Source organism: Orcinus orca, chromosome 19 (genome assembly GCF_937001465.1).
Source record: "Orcinus orca chromosome 19, mOrcOrc1.1, whole genome shotgun sequence".
NCBI classification, from domain to species: Eukaryota; Metazoa; Chordata; class Mammalia; order Artiodactyla; family Delphinidae; genus Orcinus; species Orcinus orca.
The window spans coordinates 52,540,587-52,563,113 of record NC_064577.1 but is presented as its reverse complement, the minus strand read 5'-3'; the positions used below and the strand labels follow the sequence as shown (position 1 = coordinate 52,563,113).

The window sequence follows — 22,527 nt, the reverse complement described above, 5'->3', positions numbered from 1 at the left end:
TCCCGGCCATCCTGGGCTGGGGAAGATGTCCAGTCTCTCCCTGTTACTTTACAGAAGGGTGTCTTTATTCAATTTGACTGTTGCTATCGTGTGGCGAAACTTTCAATAAAAGTCGTGATTTACGAGATGTGTGTGGCTGCGGTTGTTTCTTCGTTTTCTTGCTTTCTGCGTGTTCTGCTGCTGCTTCTTTTTCTTCTGCTTTGTCATCTATCAGGGAGAGAAAAGCCAGGCCTGATAATTTCTTGGCATATCCTGTGTGCACTTCGAATGTCAGCTGTCGGCCTGGCAGGAAGTTGTTTCTCGGGTGGCTTTCTCCCCCTTTTACTTCTCCCTGCAGCCCCCCCGTTACACAGGCAGAGGCCCTGCTCCATCCTGCAGGCTGGCGATAAGGGGGAGGCGGGGTGCAGGGGGTGGGGGGTGGGAGGTGGCCCTTGGCCCCTTTGCCCTCCTCTGCCGCCGCGTGTCCACAGCCCTGTCAGCTCCTGATTGCTGAATAGCAAGAGGCAGGCCGGGTCCTTTCGGGAGGTTTCCAGAATTTTCTTTGTTCTGAACACAGCACCACCCAGTCCTCTTAGTTTTTTTGGCCTGACCGCTTTAGAAATCCTTCCCTTTTTCTTTTTTGTCAAGTATGTGCCTGCTAGATAAAAGGCTCTTGAATAGAGGGCCTCCCGAGCATTGGGTCTTGGCCCTTGGCCGCTGAAAATAGGCTAATTGGAGATAGAAGCCAGTTGTCACAAAGGTGCCTGTGGCCGTGTGGGGAGGAGGAGGGTCCCCGGGAAATGCCAGGTTGACTTTTCCACCTTTCCCCCGCCTCCTGCTTTTATTATTAGCTGCTCGCCGAAATGCATCCTAGGCTCTGTGGAGCCCTACAGTAGCATCGCACAACTTGCGCCCTGCATCTTCGCCACCTGCTTAAGGCCTTGCTCTGTGTCTGGAATTGTTCCACGCTGAGCCCTCAGAGGGTGCGTATATACCTCTTTAACCCACAGTGGGTGGCCTGGGAGGGACCGAGGAAAGCTGACCTGCTGCACCTGAACAGAGGGTGGACCCCTCGGTTTATGAGGCCGAGCCATCCGGACTTGCGTGTTGGTTAGTCTGTGAACCCCCCAGCCCCAGACTCCGAGCAGGTGTAGGATGTGCCTTCCAGCTGCTTACAATCTCAGGTGGACTGTGCTATTGCGAGTTCCCTGGACCCTTTAAATTGGAGTGTTTCGTCTCCCCAAGGGTCACTGGTGGCCTCATCCCTGGCCTGCTGCTGCCACATGTCCGTTCCCTCATTTCTGCTTCTGCTGCCGTCATCCATCAGATCTCTCATCTGGTTTCGAGTGGCTTCTCTCTGGTGGCCTGTCTCTGACTCCCGACTGCCCAGGGGGTCTGGAATTCCAGAGCTGGAAATCCAGCCTCACCTTCTTGTGTCATGTCACACAGGCCCCCAGGCACCTCTGCTCTAGGGAGTGGGCCCTGGAGCCCCTCTGTGTCCAGGCTTCTGGGATGACCTTCCTTTCTCTTGCCTAGAAAAACTCACTCATTTTTAGAGGGTCATCTCACGTATCTCCTCCCCTCTCTTGAAGCCTCTCCCACTTCTTCCTTTCCCTCAAGCAGTGACAGCTCTTACCTTTCCACTCGCAGCCCTCTGCTGGTTCCTTTATGACTGGTTAACATATTCTTTCCCTGGTCCTTCCTGTACCTGTCCTGTGTGCCCCACTAGAGGTTTAGACGCTGAGGACCAAAACTATCTATGTCACTGCTGTCCAGTAAAACTTTGTTCGACGAGCTATACGTTCTGTGCCGTCCAGTACACACGGCCCCCGCGCACTTGAAATGGGGCTAGTCACATGTGGCTAGTGGCTATCACGTAGGACGTTGCACCTGCCTGTCTTGTTTATCCGTATTTTCAGAAACCCTAGCACTGTGCTCTGTACCCAAGACAAGCCTCGTGAGTACGGCTGAAGGATACGAGAATCATTTAGGTATAGAGTTACATTAGCTGTGTATTCTTTGCCCATTTTCCATGCAATTTGATTTTTAAGTTGGATTCAGTAGATTATATCCTTGAGCACCACCAGTGCTTTGGGGGATACGAAGATGAATAAACAATGGTCTTTTCCTGCAAGGAGCTTGAACATGATGAGTAAGTATGTAGTGATAATGGGAAGCCACTGTTTAGGAACAGTTTATATCCTGTGCGGGTGTAGAGACAGGAATCGTTTATGGTGTCTGAAGGGAGATGGGGGAATGCTTTAGAATGTTCGTTCATTCACTCAGCAAATATTTATTGACTGTCACTCATGACCCAGGTACCAGGAGTACATCTGTGAACAAAACAAACAAAATTCCTGATCTCACAGAACTTCTTTTCTGGTGGAAGGGAGACACGATAAATAAAATAAGTAAATCGTGGTCGTTAGAAGATGATAAGACAGAAGAAGGGCTCGGGAGTGCTGGGGTGTGGGGTGGCTTGCAGTTTTGAATAGGTTGGTCAGGGAAGGCCTAGTAGGCAACATGACATTTGAGCAGAGACGTTTGGACCGAGGGGTGAGGGCTTGAAGAAGGGTGATGGGCAAAAGTAGGTGGAGGGGGCTTCCCTGGTCGTGCAGTGGTTGAGAGTCCACCTGCCGATGCAGGGGACGCGGGTTCGTGCCCCGGTCCGGGAGGATCCCACGTGCCGCGGAGCGGCTGGGCCCGTGAGCCATGGCCGCTGAGCCTGCGCGTCCGGAGCCTGTGCTCCGCAACGGGAGAGGCCACGACAGTGAGAGGCCCGCGTACCGCAAAAAAAAAAAAAAAAAAAAAGTAGGTGGAGGGAGGTTTCTGGGCGAGGGGGCAGCTTGAATGAAGGCCTGGGGGTGTAGAAGTGCATGTAGTGGTGAGAGCAGCAAGGCTGGAGCATGGGGTGTAGAGAGAATGGGAGGCGGGGCTGCAGAGGCAGTTTGGAACCTAGTAATAAAGGCTGAAACCTTGAAAAATGTGTTGATGATTTTCAGTGTCTCTGCAGATATCCTGTCTCCCTGATTAAAATATCAGCCCACCCCCCACCCCGCCAGGACAGTGATTCCTGTTAGTACTCTTCATTTCTCTTCCCACAAGGTTTCATTCCAAGTAGCTGCTCAGAAATTGTGTTGATAAAGGGACAGTTAAAACTCAGCCATGGGCTTCCCTGGTGGCACAGTGGCTAAGAATTGCCTGCCAGTGCAGAGGACACGGGTTCGAGCCCTGGTCTGGGAAGATCCCACACGCCGCGGAGCAGTTAAGCCCCTGTGCCACAACTACTGAGCCTGCGCACCACAGCTACTGAGTCCATGTGCCACAACTACTGAGCCCACGCACCGAGAGCCCGTGCGCCACAGCAAGAGAAGCCACTGCAACGAGAAGCCTGCAGGCACCGCAACGAAGAATAGACCCTGCTCGCCGAAACCAGAGAATGCCCACGCGCGGCAACGAAGACTCAGTGCAGCCAAAAATAAATAATAAATTCAAAAAAACCCCCCAAAACAAAAAACAACTCAGCCATATCCTTATGATGAGATTTTTGCAAAAGAAAAGGTGTGATAAGATCAGCTTTCTCCTCTGGTTAATTGTACCACTGGGTCTTACTTCTAGGTCTCCCTTTGTGCAGACTGAGTATTCCGCAGGGTCCCAGGTGGCTCATTCTCTGTGTTTTAACACATTCCTTTGACCTGGATTATCTCTGGGGCACAGAGAAGGTTTAGGGGGAGCAGGGCAAGAACAGAGTGGAAGACCAAGCAGGCCTTCAGGGGGCAGGGCTGTGGCCAGGGAGAGGAATGCTGCATTTCCCAGCAAGTCAGGAGACCCAGAGACTTGACGGCTGGACAGGAAGTGAGTTGCCCAGAGGTGCAGATGCAGACTGTGCAAGACGATCATAGTTTCACATGTATCCTGAGTATCAAAAATCCAGCGTTCACTCAGGAAGAGAGGAGTACCCTTGGCCAAGGGCAAGAAAGGGCTTTTAAAACAGGTTGCTTATCAGCCTGTTTTCAGGTGGCTGCTTGGAACTGCTGATATATACAGTGCTAACCATTTCTCTCCAGAAAAACCTGACTTTTTAGACTTCTACCTTTCTAAAGGCAAAGTTGAGCACAGCGAGCATGTGGCAGCACGCCTTGGAACAGTTGTGTTCATGGGCACATCTTCAGTGCCAGTTGCCATCAGCAGTCGGGTTTCCCCAAAATGAATACTTACGGGTATCCACAGAGAGCAAGTCACTGCAGCCCTCAGCACCCCCAGGGGCCCATCTGGGACGGTGGCTCACATGGCAGCTTGGAGTTTGTGGATGAGCCGCGTGCAGATTCCTGGCCCCGCAGTACTGAGATCGGTCATGGAAAGTGTGTGGCTGAGCTCTGGAGCCAATGAAACGGAGACCTGATTCCTCCTTACCGTACTAAACAGCTTCATGTTGTTGAACACCATTGACCATTCCCTTCTGTTTAAAATGCCCTAACCTGGGCGTTACAGTTCTCATTGCTCTGTCACAAACTGCTCCCAAATTTAGCAGCTTAAAGCAACCATTGTATTATGCTCAGGGAGTCCCCGTGTCAGGAATTCAGACAGGGCACAACAGGGATAGCTGGTTTCTGCTTCACCATGTTTTGGACCTCAGGCCAGAAGACTTGACATCTGGGTGGTCCCTGGAGGGCAAAGGGCTGGAATCATCTGAAGCCTTGTCACTCATATGTCTGGTGCCTGGGCAGGGATGACTGGAAGAGTGGAGCTCCAGCATTTGGTCTGTTGACGTGGTTGGGCTCCCTTACAACATGGCGGCTTCAGGGTAGTTGGTCTTCTTACTTGGTTGGCTCAGGGCTCCAAGTATGCATGCCCCAGAGAAAAAGCTGGAAACTACAGCACCTTTTATGACCCAGCCTTGGAAGTCACATACCATCCCTTCTTCTGTATTCTGTTGGTTGAAGCAGTCACAAGCTTACTCAGATTCAAGGAAAGGGGAATGGACCAAGGGGCCATATGCCACACTTGGCAAAACAGTTTTCTCTCATTTCTCTCCTGGTTCTTTGGCCATTGTTTTGGGTTTGCAAAAGATGTTGGGATTCCTCCTGAAACTGTCCTTGTCCCTGCTTTTACTCTACCCTCTCATCTCATTCAGTCCCACGATTTTAGAGGCCACTTAGACACTGGTAAATTCAATCTGGGTCATCTGGCTTAATCTTTCTTCTGAGCTGCAGAACAGCTGCCCCGATTGTCCTATGGACACTGCAAATTTAATACATCTGAACTGAACACATCTATCGTTCCTCTGCAAACCTGTTTCTTCTGCATTCCTTATCTCTGTTGGTGAACCCCCCCTGACTCAGACACCCAGTAAATTCAAATCTCCTTCCTCTCCCTCATTTCTGCATCTGGCCGTTTACCCAGTTCTGATCATTTTGTCTCCTGCTCACTCTTAAATCTCTTCCTGCTTTGTTATGCAAAATACCCTTGCTTTAGTTCAGGGCCCCTTCGTCCTGGCCTACTATGATAAGCTTCTGACTGTTCTTACAGTGTCTACTTTCAAGCCCTTCGATCTGTCCTCTGGAGAGTGACTTATCTAAAGCACAGAGCTGGTCATGTTAATCCTCTCTTTCAAATCTTTGACCTCTTGTCTTCAAGATGAAGTCCAGTCTCCTTGGTCATGGTCTACAAGACTCCACGTCTCCATCTGTATCTCCCATTAAACTCTCCTCTCCAGTCGATTCCTAGCAGTGCCAAACTTTTAGGGCCTGAAACGGGCACGGATATTTCACGCTGTTATGACTCAGTCTGCCTTTCTCTTTCGTCTTCCTGGGAAATTCCTGCTTATCCTTGAAAACCCTAGTCAGGCATCTCCTCTTTGAAGCCTTCTCCTTATCAAGAGTCACTAATTGTCTTTTTTATTTTTCTTTTTTCGGTACGCGGGCCTCTCACTGTTGCGGCCTCTCCCGTTGCGGAGCACAGGCTCCAGACGCGCAGGCTCAGCGGCCACGGCTCACGGGCGCAGCCGCTCCACGGCATGTGGGATCTTCCCGGACCGGGGCACGAACCCGCGTCCCCTGCATCGGCAGGCAGACTCTCAACCACTGCGCCACCAGGGAAGCCCTGTCTTTTTTTATATATAAAAGATGACGCTACCACATCACTAACTGTGTCCGTCCAGAGAAACGTCTGTCTGACTCAGTCCAGTCGGACCTTTCAGAGTAGCACTCTGTGTTGTCTCTGCTTCCTGAACAGGACTGTGGCCAGCTGTTCTGCTTAGGAATGAAGCCTTTTATCTCCTGAAGCTTGTATCCAGCTTAGCAACCAGGAGTGCTGGGAATTACCAAGGGTCCAGAGAGGAGACGAGGAAGGTACCCGGGGACCTTGAATCATATACTCCACAAGAGCAGGGAGTATACGTTCACTCTTTTGTTCAACCCATATTTATTGAGTGCTTGCTGTGTGCTAGGTGTTCTTCTAGGTGCTAGGAATGCAGTGGTGAACAAAACAGACAAAAGTCTTACCCTTATGATGCTTCCATTCTGGTGGGTGAATTGACTCTCCCTTATGAGGCTTCCATTCTCGGGGGACACGGGGCATCCTGACCATGGCTGATTTGCCTGTGAACCTCTAGCTCAGGGCATTATGCGTGGCAGGCTCTGAACAAATGTTTGTGGAGGGAATGAATGAGTGTTGTTGGACAAATGAGGTTTAACTGGGCAGATTTTTCTTCCTTGAGGGAAGGGAACTAGATTTTATGAAGCCTTGTCAGGTGCAGGGTAAGTTCCCCACAGAAGACCCTGGTCTTCCAGGCAGAAGTGCCCTTCAGAGAGACCGGGTGCCATTTGTCGGGCCGCGACGCTGAATTGACAGCCCTCCAGAGTGAACTATGAAATGAGCCTTCCACCGTTCGGCCGGCAGCTACAGGTCCCCGGTTACCTCTTTACCTCAATAAACAGCCAGCCCAGACCAGTTAGCTGGGTTGGGCACACTGGGGAGCATAGCTTTTCTTTCTCTCTTTCCCGTGGTTGGGTTGGCCGAGTGCAAGTGTTTTAAATAGAACAGACATCATGGCTATAAAACATCTGTAACGTTGCACATTTAGTCAAGTTCCTGGTGGACCGAGTTCTGTTTGATTGGTGATGTTTTTGCTGCGACTGTTGTTTCCTTTTTCTCCCCTGTTTATCCCTCTGGAAAGTAAAGTTTTCTTTTATGTGAGGATTTATAGAAATATGTTCCTGGCATGAGGAGACGACAGGCACGTTAGGATATTGGTGTTGCAGAGAAATATGACCTCCAAGGCATGGACAGCTTTTATCTCCTATAGAGAGAATGATCTTCCTCATGTGGAATAGTCTGTTTCTCTTTGTAGGGTAAGGGGCTGCCTAGATTAAGGCGGATAAAGACACTGCTTTGCACTGAGATGACATCCTTTTTTTTTTTTTTTTTTTTTTTTTTGCGGTACGCGGGCCTCTCACTGTTGTGGCGTCTCCCCTTGCGGAGCACAGGGTCCGGACGCGCAGGCTCAGCGGCCATGGCTCACGGGCCCAGCCGCTCCGCGGCATGTGGGATCTTCCCGGACCGGGGCACGAACCCGCGTCCCCTGCATCGGCAGGCGGACTCTCAACCACTGCGCCACCAGGGAAGCCCGAGATGGCATCCTTTTTGCTGGAGCATCTTCAGCCCTTGGAATACTGTGGTTGCCCAGGACCACTGCTGGGGGTGGGCTGATTCAGTTTGGTGTCCGAGAAATCTGAGAAAAGTAGAATCCATAGTAACTAGTCTTTAAATTTACAAACGTGCTTCTTGCCTTTTCCAAGTGTTTTTCCTTCTGTTTTGTCTGCGGGACAGGCAGGAAAGGTTTGATTCCCGTTCATGGCCAAACCGAGAGAGTTCAGTGACTGGTGGGGCAGGGCAGGCGGCGGGGAAGGGGGAAGAGGGAATTTGTCCAGCCCCGTGCTAAGCATGTTTCATGTGTTAGCTCTTTTAATCCCATTTTATAGAGGGAGAAACTCAAGGTCAGAGAAGCTTAGTCACTTGTCATGGTCACCTAGTATATATGCGTCAGAATGGAGATTCCTGGGTTCCTCTTTCTGCTCTATCACTGGACCTGCTCTGCGTGCTGGGATTGGAACCTGGCCCTCCCATCTCCAGAATCTCCAAATCGATGCTCTTTTCTGCCTCCAAGGATCTCTTTGGTTTAGAAAGATCACCCTCCCTCTCCCGAGGGGTGAGACGTTTAATAACAGGTAGAGGGACTGGCTCACAATTATCTTGGCTTCTCTCTTTTACTGCAGACACTTCTTTGGGTACCCTGTTTCCCTCAAAGGAAGTTCCTTGTGGCGGGTGGCAGGGACCAGACCAGCACATCCTGGGAGGGGAATTAGACTTTTTTTCTTCTTGACAGGTAAAATTTATGGCCCAACAGGTGGCCGAGTGTGTTCACCAAAGACGACCACGCCAAGGGTGCAATGTGCTTCTCTCTCCTTGTGCCTCCCCCACCTGCCCCGCCCTTTCCTCCCACACCCGGGATGTTTCTGGAACAGTAGAATGAGTGACAGAGCAGGGAGGGACCTGCTCATGGGGAAGTGGACCCCGGGCTGCACGCAGGTCACTAGGTCTGGGAACCTTCTTTCTGGTTCATGCTTTTCTCGCCACTCTTGCCTCCTTGCCAGCATCTAAGTGTTAAGGTGACTCAGCCCCCACGGTGGCCCTGCTTTTCTCTTTAACAGCCGATTGAAGAGCTGCTCCCCTATTTGAACCCTGCGGAGGCTTCCTGTTGCTTCCTGTCATGGCCTGCAGGGCCTTCCCTGCCTGGCCTGGCCCCCCTTCTCCTTGCATTCCATTGATACCTTGAGCTACAGTATTTCAGGTTCGCTTGCAGCCTTTCAGCCAACACTGAAGATGCTACAGCCTCAGCTGGGGAGGCCCTTCTCCCCTTCCTTTCCTGGCTCCCCCCTGCTGACTTCAAGCCTCAGGTCACACCCAGTCTTGCACCCCAAAGCCTCACCAGGCTGCAGTAATGAGCCTGCTACTTGACTGTAAACACCTTCAGAGCAGAGGCCAGGGCTTGGTCCACTTAACATCCGTCAGGCCGAGCACCATGCTCGGCACATAGTAGGTCCTCCAAGCACGTTCGATGAGAGAACGAGTGAATGAATGTGGCTTGCCACCAGAGACAGTCCTCTGCAATTTATTTTCTTCTCTGACCCTCTTGGTCTGCATTCTCACTCTCCCGGGATTCAAGCAAATGTTTTTTGACATGTGCCAGGTGCTTTCACATCCTTATCTCTGGTGATGCTTACGGCAGCTCTGTGACATATAGGTATTGCCGTCACTTTTGCCCATGGCTCACCTGCAAGGGACTCAAGCCCAGCGCTCCCTGGTTCAAGTCCCAGCCTCCTTCTGCTCTGTCCTGGCTTTTCCCCACTCTTGTGTGCAGGATGGTAATAACGAGACCTTCTGTTGAGGTCTCCGTCGCCCACTTGCTCTCCTGTAAGATAGCCCAAGCAGCTGCTTACAGAGCCCTGACCGTACATGAGAGTCATCTGGAGAATGTTGAAAAAATACTGATGCCCAGGCCTCCCCACAGACCAATGAAATCAGAATCCCCGAGGGTGGGGCCCATATCTGTAGGTTTAGGGGCTCCCCAGGCTGTTCCAAGGTGCAGCCGGGGCTGAGCCCTGCTGTCCTCCGGGAGTGTCAGGGAACCTGCAGCCTGGTGCAGCTCCGTGCATTAGGTAAAACTTGCTCATCAAGAACTGATTGCCATGTGCATCTAAAATATGTTAATGACGGTAATCAAGGCTAAGGGTTAAGGCTGCCATTTGTTCTTCTCATGAAATCCGCTGGCGGGCCTGGGGGATGGGATACCTTGGCTTCAGAGCCCGCCTGCCAGCCTAGTTTTCATCCTTTCTCTCCCAAGAAGAGCTGTGTCGTTGTTCCTGAAGTCCTCTGTCGACCAGTCTTCCCCAGAGTACAGTGGTGCCGTACTAAGCCTCGTTTTCCTTAACCAAGGGTCTGTCTTCTGACCGTCCTTCCTCACATGGTTTTCAGCGTGCGCCTTGAGCTCTCCTGCCCGTCACGTGGAGGACACAGAGGCTCTTCTGGTTTCAAGGAACTTTTAAATGCTTAACTTCCTTTTAAAAATTAATTAATTATTTAATGGAAGCACAGTTGATTGACAAATTTGTGTTAGTTTCTGGTGTACAGCAGAGTGATTCAGTTACATGTATATATTCTTTTTCATCTTCTTTCCCATTATGTTTTATTACAAGATACTGAGTATAGTTCCCTGTGCTATACAGTAGGAGCTTGTAGTTTATCTACTTTACATATAGCAGTTTGTTTATGCTAATCCCAAACTCCTCATTTTTCCCTCCCTGCTTTTCCCCTTTGGTAACCATAAGTATGTTTTCTATGCCTGTCAGTCTGTTTCTGTTTGGCAAATAAGTTCATTTGTATCATATTTTAGATTCCACATATATATGGTATCATATGATATTTGTCTTTCTCTGTCTGGCTTACTTCACTTAGTGTGATAATCTCTAGGTCCACCTATGTGGCTGCAAATGGCATTATTTCATTCTTTTTTATGGCTGAGTAGTATTCCGTTGTCCACATGCACCACATCTTCTTTGTCCATTCATCTGTCAGTGGACATTTAGGTTGCTTCCATGTCTTGGCTGTTGTAAATAGTGGTGCTGTGAACATGGGGGTGTGTGTATTTTTTTCAAATTATGGTTTTCTCTGGATATATGCCCAGAATAGCATATTGCTGGATCATATGGTAGCTCTATTTTTAGTTTCTTAAGGGACCTCCACACTGTTTTCCTTAGTGGCTGCACCAATTTGCATTCCCTCCAGCAGTGTAGGAGGTTCCCTTCTCTCCACACCCTCTCCAGCATTTGCTGCTTGTAGACTTTTTGATGATGGCCGTTCTGACTGGCCTGAGATGGTGCCTCATGGTGGTTTTGATTTGTGAAATGCTTAACTTCTGAGTAGAAACTGCCTCTCTGGTAGTTGCTACCCAGACACCCTGAAATGTTTCAGGAAAAGAGTGGTTTGGGAAGTAGGAAGGGATGGTCTGAACCCATCCCCTCAGCTGTGTGTTCAGTCCTGGGGCCTGCACACGGGCTGGCTTCAGTTAACCCTGAGCACAGCTGTGAGTAAGACCTCAGGCACGTCTCTGCCTGGAGGTTGGCGCTGGCGAGGCTGGAGCCAGGGGAGAAGCTCTGAGGAAGGTGTGTGTGAGCGGCATGGGCTCGGGGTTTGGGTTGGCCTTGGTGGCTTGGTTCAAGGTACAGGGGCTTCCTATGGGCCGTGGTCTTGAGTTAGGGTTTCACATTTGCCGTCTCAGTTTGTGTTGTTCAGGCCAGGGCTTTATGCCCGTTTTTCAGAGGAGGAAGGTGTCTCCCAGCGCTGTGGAGAGACTTGACCTCTTGTCATCTGACCAACCAGGGGAGTTATTCGGTATGTCTCAGTGTTCACAGATGTGCTTGAAAACGTGAAACCGGGTGGACAAAGAATTTTAAACTTGTTATTATTGTCTCCCTTGGACCTTTTCTGTCGGCAGGGTCACCTTGGAACTAGGCTCTAGCCACGGGGCGGGGACCATCGTGTTACCATTTCTAGGGCCCTCCCCCTCACGGGGAGACCTTCTCTTTGTCTTCAGAAAAAGTCCACCCTGGGCGGGTGAGTCGGGCTCCTGCTGCTGGAGGGACAGGCACAGGGGGAGGGAACTGAGTTCACCCCGGCCTGCTGTCCTGTCTGGCCCTTCTTTCCCACCTCGTTCTGGGGTTTATTAAGAGTCTGCTGTGGCTGCCTGTCCCTTGGCCGGGGCTGTGGAAGCACCTGTTTCGTATGTAGAAATGCTCGGCTTCCTCGAAAATTCAGCAGCGGTAAAGGGTACTTAATTTCGCTTAATACCATTGCCGTAAAAGATGATGGGTTTTAATTGCCTCTGTGGGTTGGTCATCATTTGAACCCTGGAGAGAGTCTTTGGGGCCTTCTGTGTACTGAGTCCATTACTCCGTGACAAGTATTGGGGGCCGGGGGCTCTGAGAGGGATGGAGGGATGGAGACACTACCCGTGGTTGCAGAGCAGCTTGGGTACCTGGGATGATGGTGTGATGGCCAGGCGGCCACCTTGCTCAGCATCAGGTTACGATCCTTAATTTCCTGTGCTTTCCAAGGGAGCACTCCATCTCTGCACCTTTTTCTGTTATCCCCCCGGCCCCCGGTCTGAGTGCCGCTGGCTAGGATATTACTCTCTGATACTAATCTGTGGACAGGTCACCCTCTCTGGCTACAGATTTTCCCCCCAAGGGTAAGAGGAAGTAGTATTTTTTAAATTAGCCTGGGAGGGAGCTGGGTGAGGGTTTGGAAAGGACTGGGGAGTCAGCTCCCTGCTGAAGCAGCCTCATCGCCTTCACTAGGAGGTCACACTTCCTTTTAGGTGAGTTACTGTTTCAATCAGAGGGAATGCTGTAACCTGGCTATGTCGGCTAATTGTGTATACATTATATTCTAGCCCCATAGAGATGAAGGCTCTTCTTTTCCTTCCAATTTTAAAGCTATTTAGAGGGAATGCCAAATTGTAGCCTGTACACTGGTGCTTTCTGGCTAATAGCTGCAGACGGGGAGAGAGAGCTCTAAGAAACATCTGGGATTACATTTATAATTAATTTCCTCTGAAGTTAAATGAATTTCTGCAGTTGACAACGTCAGATATTGTTACACCTTTGTCCAGTGGTCAACCGTGGGTGAATCGAGGCACATGGAATTAGCTGGTGGATGAAACGGGGGAAGCATGCTTTCTTGGACGCTTGGGTTTATTTTAAGCCCTTTTTGCACTCAGATTCTTGACTTGGGGATCTTTTGGGCCTGTCATTAAGAAAAACTCCAAAAACAGCTTTAGTGAGATGCAATTCACATGCCATGTCATTTACCCACTTGAAGCGTATAGTTCAGTGGTTTTTGGTCTGTTCGCAGATATGCGCACCATCACCACAGTCCGTTTTAGAGCATTTTCACCACCTCACAGAGGAGCCCCATACTCTTTAGCCACACCTCCTGACCTCTCCCTCAGCCCTAAGCAACGCCTATTCTACGTGCTGTCCCTATGGGTTTCCCCATCAAACCTTCCTGCGAATGGAGTCATACAATACGTGGTCTTTTATGACTGCCTTCTTTCACTTCAGACAATGTTTTCAAAATTCATCCAGGTTGCAGCACGTGTCAGCGCTCCATTCCTTTTTGGGACCAAGTAATATTCCATCCTGTGGATAGATCACACTTAATTTATCCATCCGTCCTTCCATCCATCCGTCCAGCCATCCATCCATGGGTGTTTGATGGGTGGGTTGTTCCACTTTCTGACTGACAAACAAGGCTGCTGTGAACGTTTTGTGGGGATGGTTTTGGGCGGACATACGTTTTAATCTCTCTTGGGTACATAGTAGGAGTGGAATTGTTGGGTCCTATGGTAACTCGACAGTTAATCATTTGAGGAGCTGCCAGACTGTTTGCCAGAGCGGATGCAGCATTTGACGTTCCCACCAGCAGCATCTGGCCTGTCTGTTTTGCATCTTGGCTTCAGAATCGAAAAGGGCAGAATCAGACTTGCTCCTCCTGGCACCCCCTCGTCTCCCTGTCCCCAGTTGTCTCTTTTTGCTGGGATGTCGCAAGTAAAGGTGTAGGAGATTCAACGAAGAGAAAGCTCAAGTTGGGGTATTCCCCGGTGGTCCAGTGGTTAGGACTCGGTGCTTCCACTACCAGGGGCCTGGGTTCGATCCCTGGTTGGGGAACTAAGATCCCACATGCCGCGTGGCGTGCCCCCCCCGCCCCCCCCACCAAAAAAGAAAGCTCAGGGTTGTGACGCCCCATTTTGTCACCCGCTAGTGCTGTGTGACTTTGGACGCTTCACATCTCTGAGCCTGTCTCCTTGGCTGTGGAAGAGAAGCTGAGACCTGTCTGAGGACCGACGTGAGGCCTGAGGGAGGGCAGCTGTGAGGAGGGCTCAGCTATGGGCTGGGCCCACAGTGGGTCCACAGTGAGGACAGCGCCTTCTGAGCGTGGAGGAGACGCGGGCACCACGGCTGTCCCTAGAAGAAGAGGATCTGCTATTAGGAGGGACCCTGCCACGTGTCAACCCTGGCCCTCCATGTTTTATCAGAGGAACTTAAGTCGCCTTTGGGCCGCTTCTCTTCGAGAGCTGGCTCTGCTCTCCTGACTCCTTTACCTTCCCAGCTCACCTTCTGGGGCAGAGCCTTGACCCTGCGGCCCCTGCCATACTGCTTGTGCAAATGATGAGTGTGACTTGCCTTCCCCGGGGAGCCAGACTCAGATGGTCACACCTGGGGTGTAGCGTTCTTCTCCCCCAGGGTGGTGGAGGCGTCCTTGTGGGCCACGCCCCACCGTCACCAGGGAAAGGTGAGACTGAGCCCGTGGTGTCTGAGAGCCTCTCCCAAGGAGGTCCCCATGTTAGTTACCTGGGGCTGCTACACACTGGGTCGTTGAAGCCACAGAAGTGTTCTCTCATAGTTCAGGAGTCTACAAGTCTGGAAGAGACAGAGGCTCCCTTGTGGAAGCTGTGAGGGAGAAACCGTCCCTCGCCTCTCTCCTAGCTCCTGGGACCTGCTGGCATTCCTTGGCTTGTAGACACATCACTGCAGTCTCTGCCTCTGTCTCCACACGACCTTCGTGCGTGTGTGTGTGTGTGTGTCCCTCTCCTCCTCTTATAAGGACACCTCATTGGATTTAGGGCCCACACCACACCCAGGGTGATTTCATCTCAAGATCCTTTATTAATTATAGCTGCAAGACCCTCTTTCCAGATGAGATCTCATTCTGAGGTTCTAGGTGGACATGAATTTGGGGGGGGACTCATCAAGCCACTGTAGTCTCTTTTGCCACGTATGATTCTAGAAATTTTTGGAGAAGATTCCCAGTTCCTGGCTTGTGTTCTGATTTCGTATGTTACATGAGTTTTGCCATCGGATTCGGATGTGATTGGGGTGTTGGTGTTGGCAAGAGTGGTAGTTTAGGGGGAGGAGGGCAGAATGGAAGAAACTGTTGGGGGAATGTAGGAATTTTAGAGGACAGGTGCCTTGGAAGAAACACCCTGGGGGAGGGGGCCGTGGAGTTTGGGACTTCTAGGATCTCAGTCAGCCTTCCTAGAGCTTCTTTACCATTAAAGATTGGGCTTAATTCTCAAATGCAGAGTTGATGATACCACGCAGTCTCATCCCAGATCTGAAGAACAAAGTGCTTGCCAAATTCAGAATCTAGTATGAACTCACGTGGTATCTGCCAACTTACCAGTTCTCCGTTGTCACTCTGCCTTGTCTTTAACTAGCACATGAGTCACCTTGCTGGGACTTGATTTCTTCATCTGCATAATGGGGATGATGGACGGTCAGGTTTGCGAGAGCTCGCCCAATGCTAGCGTTCTCATCCTTCCTGGGCTCTTTCAACCTTGGGATTCCCATAGATGGGAGGGCATCTGCAAAGAGCCTGCGTTCTCGGGCCGTGAAGATGGCTCGTGGTTTTTCACCGAGGGGAATTTGAACTCTTTTCAGGAGCATGGTTATGGCAAGAGCTGGCTGCGTTTCTCTGGGCCTCTCTCACACCCATTTAAGACTCTCCAGAGCCATTTCCTGCCTTTCCATGCATCTATTAGGATCAGAAATATTTGTTGTTGTTCTGTTGTTTTCTTGTGTGACAACTAATATCTTTGGGCCAGTGCTGTTGGAGCTAAAATTTCCTCTTCGATCTCATCCTAAAAGATTCTAATGCCTCCACCCTCTGCTTTCAACACACACACACACACACACACACACACACACACACACACACACACACCTGCTTTATTCGATTTTATAAAAATACAGCCAGTGGCTCCACTCTGAGTGACCATTTCAGATGGAAACACATTTTTTTAAAAGGGAATTTTTGAAACTCAAAAAAAAGCCAGCTCTCTGGTTAGAGGCAGGAAGGTGGAGTGTTCTTTGCGGCTCTCGTTAGCAGCTGGCTCTGGCCAGTTCTCATGTGTAAACAGCAATTTTCCGAACCGGAATGGATGCTGGGGTTCTCTTTCTGGAGCCAAGAGTTGTGTGGAGAGCAGTAGTGTTTAGTTAAATTACGGGTCCAGATAACAGAACTTTGCAGCAGTGATTTGTGACAGCCCAGACCCTCCCCATGCCCCTGTGCGTGCTACACACACACACACACACAACACACACGCCTTCCCAGAATGCCGCCCTAGACCATAAAAGGAGGCATCTGCTAGGGGAGGGGCTGTCCCCGAGGGTGTAGGGCCCTCGCTCTGGGTGCAACCTTCCACCAAAAACTCCAAGCCAAGGAGGTTTCAGACCCATTTCCTTGTGGGTTTCGGACTGAGTTCTCTTTGGAGCAGATGGGTGGCTCTCTCCACCTAAGTGTGCTGTGGAGGCCCTGAGCCTTTTGGTGTGCAGTAGCTGTGTGTCGGTGTGAAGGCTGTGGGTTGGGAAACAGTTACCCGAAGGGCCCTGCACAGGAAGAAGACACAGGTGGCTCTCTCCGCTGTGGGCAGAGAGGACTTTATAACACGGAGGGCTATAGAGTCGGGGGCCAGTGTGTAACTGGTCCTGCTTGCTGTTTCCAGAGTCAGAGAGGGTTAAAGGTCTGGGGTGCTTTATGATTCCTGGGGCACAGAGAAGCCAAGACTCAAGGATTGGGAATAGAGAGGTGCCCCCAATACACACACACATGCACGCACGCACATATGTATACAGAAGTGAAACCTTGACGTATTGATGGGAATTTGAGGACCTCCGTTTAGTCCACTGAGACCTTGGACACCACGTCCCCACGCTGCCCCCTTCCTGCGTCCTAAGGAGCCATGGAGGTGGGAGGGAAACGGAGGGAAGAGTGTGTGATTCTAGCATCCTCTGCCTGCCCCCTGCGTCCCTCTCCAGAATGCAAATCATGGAGCAGTGCACGGCCCATTTAGCAGTGACGCCATCAGAATTCCCAAAGTAACTCACTCCCATTTTCCCCAGCGCCCCTGGCGGGAGGGGTCACCTGCAGAGCCCCATCACCCCCCAGCCATGCTGAAGCTGAGACGTCAGTGAGCAGCTAACCAAGTGTTGCCCATCTTCCCACTGGCCTCTTCACGTTTGGAAGGTTTTGATTAAACCAGCCTCCTTTTAGTGTTTGCTGAAGAGTGGGGATCTATCTGTATATCTGAGCTGGTTCCTGGAGAGGATGTTTTAGTAACTTGGACACTTTGGCCACATTGTCTGGGGCCTGGAATTTCTCATCCTTGTTTTAAAAGAAGTGTTTTAAAGACTGTTTTGGGACTGTGTAGATTTATAGCTGGATGTCTTCCCCAGCATTTAGGGCTCTGTCTTGGCAGGTTTACGGCTGTAGGGCAACGGTGGAGGGTGTAAGAGGGGACCTTCTCTTTTTACCAGTTACTGGGGAATGAACATTCTGTTGACTTCTGTTATTTGGAATGAAGACACGTTGGTCGTTTAATTCTCTGTGTCCATGGGAACGTTTGGAATATATATAGGGCCTGCTGTCTATACCCACCTGGCTCTACACAATGTCTGAATGAGACCGTGGGGTTCATTTTATGGAATACCTCTCCAGAGTTTCTTTAAGTTGTGAACTCCACGAGTGCATGTTTGTAGATCACATTAGTGTTTCTTTATAGATATTTAATTGCTTGGCTGGGGTTAAAAAAAAGGAATGAAAAATCTAAAATGAAGCTATTGGGAGTCTTTGCCCATCTGAAATCACGTAGAGATGTAGGAAAGTGTTTTTGAAATGATAGTGGAAGAGAATGGGCAGTAAGAGTTGATTTATCAAAGTGTTTGGTGGAAGGTATCTTTCTGCTGCACGTTTCTCCTGAGCTTGAAGGATGAATTTAGTAGCTGACTTTGGATTCAGCTAGTGACCATTTATTTATCATCTACGCGCTGTCCCACCAGACACTTGGGCATATGTTATTTGTAAATTTATATATTTATTTTTGGTGTTGCTGCGCGCGGGCTTTCTCTGCTTGTTGAGAGCGGGGGCTACTCTTCGTTGCGGCGCGTGGGCTTCTCACTGCTGTGGCTTCTCTTGTTGCGGAGCACGGGCTCTAGGCGTGCGGGCTTCAGTAGTTGCAGCGTGAGGGCTCAGTAGTTGTGGCTCACGGGCTCTAGAGTACAGGCTCAGTAGTTGTGGCGCACGGGCTTTGTTGCTCTGTGGCATGTGGGATCTTCCCGGACCAGGGCTTGAACCCTTGTCCCCTGCATTGGCAGGCAGATTCTCAACCATTGCACCACCAGGGAAGCCCTGGGCATATGTTATTTAATTTAGTTGCAGCAGGAACCTTGTGTGGTAGGCTAATTATTATATCTCCATTTTAAAGGGGATTAACTTCCACACTGAATTTGAATGTGAGTTCCAGCACCTCGCACTTAATCTATTTGTTGAATGAATGCGTTAGGAAAGTTAGATGAGTAAAATTTGGCGATTAGTAAGGGAGAGATTTAAATCTGGAGAGGGCCTGATGGAGCGTCACCGTGAAGGTGACCTTGATCCACCAGGGAGACTGAGGGATAAGCAGGGAGACAGATAAGGAGGGAGATGAACAAGGAGCTGGGTAAGATGCCCACCAGTTAACTGGAGGTTCCTGGAGCTCGGAGGTGTGGACACTGGTGGGATCTTCATAGAATGTCCTCACGTACATTATCTCATCAAATCTCTCATTCATCTGAAAAGAGATGAAAAAATAGTAAATAACAGTTTGAAACACACATGCAAACCACTGCATGGCGGCCAGTGAGCTGTATGAGAGTCACCAGGACAGTGTCCTCCTGGGACAGCACAGGATGTCCACTACAAGGGTATTCCAGGTCGGGGGTCAGTCAGGGGGCTGAGGTGGCATGTGTCCCCTCTGGGAGCTGCTGAGTTAAAGTGTGAGGTCCCTGAGGTCTGGGAGCCTCCCTGTCGGGCCCACCATGCTCACAGATTCGGGGGAGTTCAGGGTTAGGCGGGGCAGGGAGCTCTGGTCCAGGACTTCACGTGCAGAGCACAGAAGCCAGCCCTCAGGCGAGTCCTGTCCAGGGTCACATCCAGACTTAGACACAGAAGCCAGGTTTCCAGAGCCTTTCACACTCCTTAGAACAGCCTGCCTGGGACCGCTGTGCCCTTAGGTGTCACTCCACTGAGTCTCTACTGTTGGGAGTGGGTTGGTTGGTTCATTCTCTCCACACGTGTGTCAGGAGACTCGGTGATACGTGATCCAGGCAGCCACGGCCCCCATACTTAGACAACCTACATCGACTTTTTTTTTTTAAATAAATTTATTTATTTATTTTTATTTTTGGCTGTGTTGGGTGTTTGTTGCTGCGTGTGGGCTTTCTCTAGTTGCACTGAGCAGGGGCTGCTCTTCGATGTGGTGTGCAGGCTTCTCACTGCGGTGGCTTCTCTTGTTGTGGAGCACGGGGCTCTAGGCGCGCAAGCTTCGATAGTTGCAGCACGTGGGCTCAGTAGTTGTGGCTCGCGGGCTCTAGAGCGCAGGCTCAGTAGTTGTGGCACACGGGCTTAGTTGGTCCGCGGCATGTGGGATCGTCCCAGACCAGGGCTCGAACCCGTGTCCCCTGCATTGGCAGGCGTATTCCCAACCACTGCACCACCAGGGGAGTACCCCCTGCATCGACTTACAATAGACACGTGTGACATTGTGGCTGTTTCTTTTTTTTTTTTTTTTAATGTTTTCAGATTCCTCTCATTCATTTATTTTTGGGTTTTAGTCTTGCTTTTCTTTGTATGTTCTCATCGAACATTTTTTCCCAGAGCTTTATTGGGGTGTAATTAACAAATAAAATGGTAAGATATTTAAAGCATACAACGTGATGATTTGATGTACGTATGTATTATATATTGTGACAAGATCTAGCCATTGAGTTAAGACGTTGTGCTTTTATTATATGCAACCAAACTGGTGAGACCCTGTATCCACTGAGTTTTAAAATTTTTTATTTGACATTAAAGAAGAACAAAAAAAGAAAAAGAAAAAACCAACCGCAAACCCCACACAGCCTAACTTAGTCTTCAGAATAAAATTATTGTATTTTATTGTCTTTCACTCTTCTATGTAAGATTATTGGTCCCACTCTGAAGAGTGGACATCATCGAGTTCCCTCTTCCCTTTGCTTTAGGGCTGGTGGGATTCTGAAATGTGGCCATTGCAGAAATTCGTTTGTTTTTGCATCCACCAGACTTCGGCTGTGGACTTCTGTGTGCCTGGCCCTGTATTTGCACCCCGGGGGGTACCGAGAGGAGTCAGGAGCCCTCGGTCTGGGGGAGGAGGTTAGAACGAAGGCAGGATTATCACTCACTTCAGTGCGAGGTGGAACGTAGTGAGTGTGTGAGAGGCAGAGGGGCGCAGCGTCTGGGGTTCAGAAGCAGGAGAAACAGCTTCTGGGTGGGGCGACTATACAGGTGTTTTGAATTTGGGAGAAGGGCACTGGATCTCGGGGGAAAGTCAGAACTTGGCAAGGGAGGTGCAGGAGTGGAGAGGTCTCCCAAGGGGCAGGACCTGCGTGGACAGAGGTGTGGAGGCCTGGGGACCAGCTGCACTCGGCTGACTGTAGGACAGATCAAGGTGAATGGTGAGAAATCCAGAGGGGAAGGAGCCCCGGGGGCCGGGCTTGGAGGGCGGTCCCAGTGTATGAGGTCCTGTCTGTCCTGTTGGCAGACGTAAGCCAGCACCCAGAACGGCTCGGTGTAGGCAGTCTGCACGTGGGTTTGAGTTATGTGCGAGTTTCTTATGGACACACTTTATGGGTACTTTCAGGGCAGCAGACCTTTATGCACGTAGTTCTCTTTTGTTCACGTCTCTTAGGTTTAAAATAGCTTTGACGTGTGACTTAACATCACAGTGAGGCCGTGTGTTATAGCCAAAGAGGTTCCCTCTCCATCTGTACGAAACTCGAGCTTTCAGGTTGCGGCCTGAAGGCCTGAGGTATCCCGAGTGATGGTCTCCGGTATCCTGAGACGCCCACAGGGCCCGCTTGGTGCAGCTGGTATATCCCTAACATCGCCTTCCTCTCTAGAGAAGTGTGGAGAGCGGCTTGCTCAGCATCTCGGTGAGTGTGGCTTCAGATAACCTAGTTAACCCATGTCTTCCTCTTGTCATTTCTTGCAGATGGTCACAAGAACAAAGAAAATCTTTGTAGGCGGATTATCTGCGAACACGGTGGTGGAAGATGTGAAGCAGTATTTCGAGCAGTTTGGCAAGGTAAGCGGCGCGTTGAGGTGGGGCAGCCTGCTCGGTCCTTCGAGGTGGCTGCCGTGGCCCCTGCCTTTGCCACAGCTGTGTCCTCAAGAACCTTGTCCTTGGACTCGGCCGTCAAGATGTAAATGAAATCTGGCAGGAGCCGAGATGGAGGAGTCCGGCTTGCGGTGGGCACGGCACCCCACGTGCCTGCAGGAGCAGACAGAGTGGCCTTTGAGTGCCGATTCACTGGCATTTGCCGGCCACGTGGGGCCTGGGCTGGGAGCTGATGGTGGCAGCTCCTGGTGAGGGATTCAGGGCTGTGAGTCACAGGGCAGGAGCTCCTGCAGAAGCTGGCCTGAGAGTTGGCACTGGGCTTCATTCTGTGCCCTTCTGGAAAATGCATTGAGAGAGGAGGCTCCCTGGGGCCCTTGCGGCTGAACCCTCCCCTGTCCAACGCCCGAGGAAACTCAGGAAAGATGCTGGGCTCGTACCTGTCAGAATGTCGGTGAGACAGCAGTACAATTATCCCCTGGGCTCTGCTGCGGGAACGGGCTGGGAGCAACTCAGAATGCCCCAGATGAGTCAGGAAGTGGAGTGTGGGAGTGTGTGTGTGACAGACAGAGTCACACAGACAGACAGGGCACGTAACCACAGATGATTAATTCAGCCCCTTTCTAGTTGGTGGTGGTGGGGGGGACCCACTGCCTTGGAGAGTGGGTTCTGCCCCAGGGTGACACATTCCTCCAATGACTCTGTCGCCCCAGGGCTCCAGCAGGGCAGCTTGCTGGGCGCTGAGCCTTGCTGGCATTTGTGTGGTGCCCCTCCTCCAGCTCCTGTGTCCCAGGAGGCTGGCAGGTGAGTGCGTGCACAGGGCCTACGCCTCCTGCATCTTTGAGCAGTTGTGGACATTGTCCTGGGAGCACAGGTGTGGGATCGTTTTCTTCTGTGTGTCTCGTCATGTGTCTCCCGCCTCCACCGAAGGACTGATGTGGCAGAGGGCTGCCGAGGCATCCTGAGAAAACCCCGCGGCTGTTCTAAGCTCTGCCACTCACCTGCCCCAGGACACCTGTCACACTTGCCCTGGGTGGTACAAAGGCATTGCCGCCCACTGGCCAGTCTGAAAGTTCTGTGCTTTCATTTGTTTGCCCAAGGCAATGGGCAGCTATGATCCCATCTCCAGGAGTGTCCAGTTGTGAGCTGCCCTCTGGGATGAGTGCTGTGACTTCTGTTTAGCCTCAAAATAGAGATTTTCCTGTCTCTGGTAGTAATCAATTTCTGCATGGATGGGAGACCATGCTTCAGAGAACCCA

General features: G+C 50.7%; 1 protein-coding gene across 9 annotated transcripts in view; it reads left to right on the top strand.

Moving 5' to 3' along the window:
• Positions 1-22,527, top strand: part of MSI2 (musashi RNA binding protein 2) — a 389,547-nt gene that overhangs the window by 114,666 nt on the left and 252,354 nt on the right. For all 9 annotated transcript variants that reach the window (XR_007473301.1, XR_007473302.1, XM_049701558.1 and 6 more), the window contains exon 6: positions 21,146-21,238. Coding sequence is in view for 7 of the 9 variants with exons in the window: in XM_049701558.1 (XP_049557515.1) it covers positions 21,146-21,238 (93 nt within the window). In the remaining 2 variants the exon portion in view is untranslated. The remainder of the gene's footprint in view (positions 1-21,145; positions 21,239-22,527) is intronic.